This window comes from Coffea arabica, chromosome 3c (assembly GCF_036785885.1).
Source record: "Coffea arabica cultivar ET-39 chromosome 3c, Coffea Arabica ET-39 HiFi, whole genome shotgun sequence".
NCBI lineage: Eukaryota > Viridiplantae > Streptophyta > Magnoliopsida > Gentianales > Rubiaceae > Coffea > Coffea arabica.
The window spans coordinates 42,320,405-42,327,466 of NC_092314.1; the positions used below are offsets into that span (position 1 = coordinate 42,320,405).

General features: G+C 34.3%; 1 protein-coding gene across 1 annotated transcript; it reads left to right on the top strand.

The window, feature by feature from the left end:
• The first annotated feature begins 1,361 nt into the window (after window positions 1-1,361).
• On the top strand, window positions 1,362-3,353 carry LOC113735121 (pectinesterase 2-like). The gene is made up of 2 exons (XM_027262081.2): window positions 1,362-2,266; window positions 2,640-3,353. Exons 1-2 carry the CDS (start codon window positions 1,378-1,380, stop codon window positions 3,326-3,328), a joined length of 1,578 nt encoding a protein of 525 aa, XP_027117882.2. The 5' UTR covers window positions 1,362-1,377; the 3' UTR covers window positions 3,329-3,353.
• Window positions 3,354-7,062: the final 3,709 nt, after the last annotated feature.

The window sequence follows — 7,062 nt, forward strand, 5'->3', positions numbered from 1 at the left end:
TGTTTTCACCTTTTACTTTTCATAACATCAAGAATATTGGCATCCTTAACTAACTAACAGCTAAGCTTAGACTTTGGTGTCCTTCCCCACCACATCTTTTGGATAATTGACTAAGAGAATGATGGCCACAGTCGCAATACAGCACGTGAATGACCCAAAATTTCGTGTGCCTTTAATTCCACACGTCCTCTTTAAACCTTAGCAACCTACCAATGAAATACTGCTCTTAAGAAGCCAAGGTAATTTACGCGTGAATTGTCACCCCCTAAAGAAAAAGGCATTGAAATGTCAGCGTCCAATGTTAAGACTGGTTTTCTGAAATGCCTAACAGCTAAGTCCACTCAGCAGTTTTTTAAAATCAAAGTACAAATTGGTTTCTTCATTTGGTTAATACAAGTCCAAAATAGCACTGTTCATCTCATGGAAAAGTTACTTAGATCATTTTCAGAAAAATGATACCATTCACTTTCAAATCTGTGCAGAAACAATTAATACAGAAATGACATGCCCATTCTGTTTGGGTTCTCGATCACTCCTTGAATGAATTCACATCCAAGTCCGTTACATACGTGAAAGAATTTATTAGCACTGATTGATAATTTTATCACTATGTTGCTTTCTCGATTTCTTGGCCGATTTTCAGTTAGTCCTTCTGTCTTAGATAAAAAGATGATTGAAAAATATATTTATACAGTTATAGTGCAATCGTAAGTTTTACTTAAATTTAGTTATATGAGCTACAAATCCAAGTTTTACACTAAAGTTGTGCAAGTTTCCATTAGATGTTTCAAAAATTATACAACTGATTTAAATTGGACAACAACTCAACTTGTGAATTGTGATACTCGAATCCCAACAAAAACTTGTGCGTCCTTGTCTAGCTAGCTTCCCCGTAACCCATTCAACACTTACTGTCAATGCTGAATATTCCATCACAATCATTCTCTGCAATAAGGTAATCATAAACTAAAGATCAGAATATAACCTAGACGCGTCATGTGCTGAGTCTAATTTCCTCATCCATTCCTGGATTGTCATCGAGTCAATGAAAATAACATATAACTCACTATATATAGTAATAGCTGTTACTATATTTCATGATTAGATTTAGTCTCCGCAGGCAAAATCAGAAAATTCAGAATATTGAATTGCTTTACTACTTTTCAACCATATGATAAAAGGAACGAAGAAGGTGCATCCCTACCCCACATCCAACGTTTTAGACCAGACCGCCCAATGTTTTTGCTTGCACTCCTATATATAGTCACCCAAGGCTCATCCTCAAAGTACTCCACACAAGCTAAGCTAATTACAAGGCTTTCAATTTCCTTAGTCTTCCAGTTTCATCATCTTGGTCAAATCCACCCATATACTGACATGTTGATCTCTAAGTTAGCAATGGCATTCCCGTTGGCAATTTTTCTGTTCATGACTGTTTTTGTTTCTCCTGCCCTCGCTAGAAATATTCCTCCTCCGCCATCAATAAAATCATGGTGTGCACAAACCCCATATCCACAACCATGTGAATATTTCTTGTCGCAAAGCCCTAAATATGGCTATAACTATCCCATAAAAGGGAAGTCCGATTTTTTCAAGATGTCACTCAATCTTGCCTTAGAACGTGCCGTGCATGCCCAAGAAAACACCAATAACCTCGGCTCAAAATGTCGAGATGAGCGCGAAAAGGCCGCGTGGGAAGATTGTTTAGAGCTATATGAAAGCACCATTGTCAAGATTAACAAAACCGTTGATCCTTACACCAAGTGCAATGCAGTTGATGCACAAACTTGGCTCAGCACAGCACTCACCAATCTTGAGACCTGCAAACAAGGGTTCATTGAGCTTGGTGTTGCTGATCATCTTGTGCCCTTGATGTCAAACAACGTTAGCTGTTTGATTAGTAACACATTATCCCTAAACAAAGTGGGATATAATGAGCCAAGTTATAAGGAGGGGTTCCCAACTTGGGTGACTCCGGGCGACAGGAAACTCTTGCAGTCTTCATCTCCAACACCGAATGCTGTGGTAGCACAAGATGGTTCGGGCAACTTTAAGACGGTTGCAGCAGCTGTAGCTGCTGCAGCGACACGATCGGGTAATGGAAGGTATGTGATACACGTAAAGGCTGGAACGTATAAGGAAAATGTGGAGATTGGAACTAAGTTGAAGAATATCATGTTGGTTGGTGATGGTATTGGAAAAACCATTATCACGGGAAGCAGTAGCGTTGGCGGTGGTACCACCACTTTCAAATCTGCAACAGTTGGTAAGTTAAGCCTACAAAGAAAGCAATTTTAGTTTATAAATATACACACACACACATAAGTTTTGGTAATGTTGATTTTCGAATATGAAGTGTGTGCGTGCGTGTGTGTGTGTGTGTGTGTATATATATATTACACCTAGCTAGAAGAGATTTTACATAACTTGGACATAAATGAATATCAACAAAGATTTCTTTTAGCACAAATTACACCACGAACTTGTTTGTTAACAACATGCATGCTCGATGAATAAAGGACTTCTTCTATGCATGCGTGGCAGCCCTATAAAGTGATGTTGGTTTTCAAATTGTATTTGAATATTCATGTGTAGAAATTGTAACGGAGCTGACAATGTTCCTGTCTACATAATTTCAGCGGTTGTTGGTGATGGGTTCATTGCTCGAGGAATTACATTTAGGAACACAGCCGGACCTCAAAATCACCAAGCGGTAGCTCTTCGATCTGGTTCCGATCTCTCTGTCTTCTACCAGTGCAGCTTTGAAGGCTATCAAGACACCCTTTACGTCCACTCGCAAAGACAATTTTACAGCGAATGCGATGTTTATGGAACTGTTGACTACATATTCGGAAATGCTGCTGTCGTTTTCCAGAATTGCAATCTTTATTCAAGAAATCCTCCGAACAAGACAAACACTATCACAGCACAAGGTAGAACCGATCCCAACCAAAACACTGGAATATCTATCCACAATTCCAGAGTTACAGCTGCCTCGGATTTGAAGCCAGTGCAGAGCTCAGTCAAGACATATCTTGGAAGGCCATGGCAACAATATTCAAGAACGGTGTTTATGAAAACATTTCTTGATGGTTTAATTGATCCAGCTGGTTGGCTGCCCTGGAGTGGTAATTTTGCTCTAGATACCTTATACTACGGAGAATATGCTAATACAGGGCCTGGTTCGTCAACTGCAAATAGGGTAAACTGGAAGGGGTATCACGTGATAACGAGTGCAACAGAGGCTTCTAAATTCACAGTCGGAAACTTCATTGCTGGCAATTCTTGGTTGCCAGCCACCAACGTGCCTTTCACTTCCGGTCTCTAATTCAATTCATTCTCTACTCCCAAAAGTTGAATTCATTATTTTGTATTTAGCAGCGAGTGAATAATGTTTATTTTCTATTCATGGAAAGAAAACCATGGAATAGGATCTCTTCAGCAATTGGTTTTTATCATAGTACTACAAGTGTATCTTACCTAGTTAAGTTGTCATTCTTTCATACTTCCTGTAATAATGATTATTGTCCATAAATAGCAAGTTGATTATTTGAATTACCATTCTTTCTGGATTTGGGAGACTAATGGTGCTGAATATCTTATCCTATTTTCATAATTGATCCAATCAAAGTATGAAATTTCAAGATGACGGCCATTAATTAGGATTTCGATGACTTTTTCAAGATTTAACCACTGATTTTTTTTTTTGCCTGTCCAAAAAAAAAAAAAAAAGATTTAACCACTGTGAGTTGACCATCGCGTTTGTCAACATTTGCCAAGATAGCAATAGCAATGGTTAGAGACTTTTACACCCACACGTTCATTTTTTTACTTTTCTTTCTTATTCAATTAATAAGGACGTATTCGATGGACTTTGAATTTTCTTTCTTTTTTTCGTTTTCGGAGAACCAAACGAATGGTCCTATCACCCTCTGTCAAACCTTATTGTGGTTAGGGGTGGGCACGGGTCGGATACCCACTCTTAACATGATTTGGCTGACCTGACGCTAATATATCGGATCAGCCATTTTGTGATCCTAAACCGCTCCTAATATCTTAGAGTACCTGCTACTCGGGTATCCATTGGTGCTATTATGATTTATAGCCATAGGGTAACCGCTCCTAATAAAATTTAACAATCAAAAGAAATTTTTTTACGGATATTTTAAGGAATAGAAAAGTTTGAAAAAAAAGATAACAAAATCTCATCTTTTTTCTATTTTTATTTGAGTATTTAATACTAATACAATTTTATTGATTCAATTTTCACATATCTTTACCCTATGACCCGCCCCTAAAAAAAACTATTTTTCAATTAAAAAAATTTGTTTTGCACTTAATATCAACATGTTTTCCAATAAAAAAAATGCTTTCCAATAATATTGGTAGAGATATTGTAACCAAAGTCCATACATCACTATTCTCACACATTTCATCCAATAATCAAATCGATCTCATAAATTGAGTACATATTAAAATTATAATATCTAATAGACAAAAAGAAGTTTCATGATAATTTTGAGTACATCACCATTCTCACACATTTCATCCTTCTACAACACAACAAACACAAGAATAATAAGTATCTGGCAACTTCCCAACTTCCTTAAGGATGTGTATAGTACAAGACTGCATCCCAAATGAGTCGACTATGGAATCAAATCCGAAAAAGATTAAACAGAGCTAATTATTTTTCGAACAAGTATAACCAAAATAAACTTGAAAAATCTTCCCCAACTTCCTTACATCTTTGGAATAGACCTATGGCATTAAAGGTGATGAAAAAGAAAAAAAATTTCTTGCACTAAAATAAAAGAGACAAATTTAAGAGACATAATTGCAATAAAATAAATCAAATAAATAAATAAATGAAAGACACAAATGTTTTAATTATCTAACTAACAGAAAATTAGAACTCCAAACACAAATTTTTGATTGAATTGTTGAAAAATTTGTAGGAAAGATCGATGAAGGTACAATAAAAATGAAAGGAATGAATAATTTTTATGATAAAGTTTGACAAATTTTTCTTCGTTTTATTCATTTTATTCAAGTTTCACCGAGAATATTCGCTTTCTTCAGACAATATGAAGAGAGGCAAATCATATGAGATTAGAATATGAGGCTGTGAGCTACTATATTTACACTTTGGATTAAAAATTATAAAATTATAAAATGATCCCTAATTTTTTAATATTTATATAATATATCCTGCAGGTCGGGTACTCACGAATTTTTATTTTTCTGATCCATATCCATATCCGTTTTTGTGGGTACCCGACTCTCATATGCCCCGCTAAGAGAAATCGGATCGGATATCCTATTTTTCGGATCGGGTCGGGTCAGGTTGGGAATAAAATAAGAAACTGAAAAGGAAAGAGAAAAATCCAAAATTAAAAGAATTAAAAGGCTAAAAAAATTATATTTTAGGAAAGTAATTTGAATATTTTTTTAATCATTTAAGGAAAAGATAGATCTCTGCAATTCTTCTTTTTTAATTTCAATAATTAAGGTGAAGATTTTTGTGGGAAAGAAGAAGAATTAAATAAAGAAGAAAAAAAATAAAAGAAAGGAAAACAAGGTAAATGAAAAGTCAAAATAATGCAAGGGCAATTTTGTCCTAAAGGGGGTTAAGTGAGCAAAATTAAAGGTTAGGGGGTAAACTGAGAAATGGGGTATTCTTTAAGGGGATAAAATGTGATTAACCCCTTTAATTAACAAACTCCGTTAAATTTGACCGTTAGTCTTGGGGGTAAAGTGATTAAAAGATAACGTTAAGGGGGATATTGATAGTGGCACCAATGTTAAGGGGGTAAAGTGATAATAACCCTATATTATTAATATATATTTATATGTGTATATATGTAATATTTAATTTAATTAATTACAAACTTATAATAATATTGTTATTAGTTATAAGTATTATATAATATATATTAGCATATGTAATATAATTGATATTATCAATTATACTAATAATTATACATGTCTACTAATAGAAATTATTAATTAGTTATACTAGATTTACTAATGCATTTATACTAAATTCCTAATTACACTTAACATATTAATACTTTTTTCTCAAAAAATGCAATAATGACTTAATGACTGTATTTATTATAAAAGTAAAAACTTGACTATTTTAATTGAATTTGTTTTATCATATTGGATTGTATTCAAATAGTTTTTGTTTGATTATTTTTATGAGTTTCAATTATAAAATTATAATGAATAATGACTTGTGATGTGTTGATATTTTATTAATTATTTATTTACTAAAATTTGACTACAATAAAATTATATAATAAATTTTTATTATCCCCGCAGGTGCCCCACGAAGGAAGCTGGGCGGGGAATGGGGCGGGAATGGGAGGAAGTAGTGGGCAATAGGGCGGGGGCTGACGTTGCCATTACAAGCTTATTCCCTGCCATTGTACAAAAATTGCAAGTATTAATTGTGACAGTTTAAATTTGTCCTCAATCTTATTTTTTTTAAAAAGAAAACTCCTTTTCTTGCCTCAGATTTACACTACAAAATTGCTTTAACCTTTACTGTTGGCCTACTTCAATCAGATTCTTCTACACAAGATTATACTTTATTTAACTTCAAGAAAACCGCACTTTCCTGTATCGTTTTCCCTAACAGTTTATCATGAAGGTTTTATTTTCCTAACACTTTTCTTGTTTAGTTTTTTTTCCTAACGATCTAAGTAGACAGGAAGAGAATATTATGCATTAGTTTGCCATGTCAACGTATAAGTATAAATCCAAGTAGGAGTGGGATGTATATTGCTCCTATACACACATCAAATCAATTGATCCTGAAATTACTTAGGAAAGCGAATTATTTCGAAACAACCAGATGTAAATCCACTTCCGTATGGAAAATGAAGAAATAGGGTAAACTAATAAATCAAGGCCACCCTGGCTATTCTTATGTTAAAAAAAAAAAAAATCAAAACCCATCCTTATATTCAGTAATGACTTGAAAATTTTCCCTTCCTAGCCTGAAGAAACTTTAGACAACGAAAGCCCTCAAAATCCAGTTTCCAAGAAAAGACA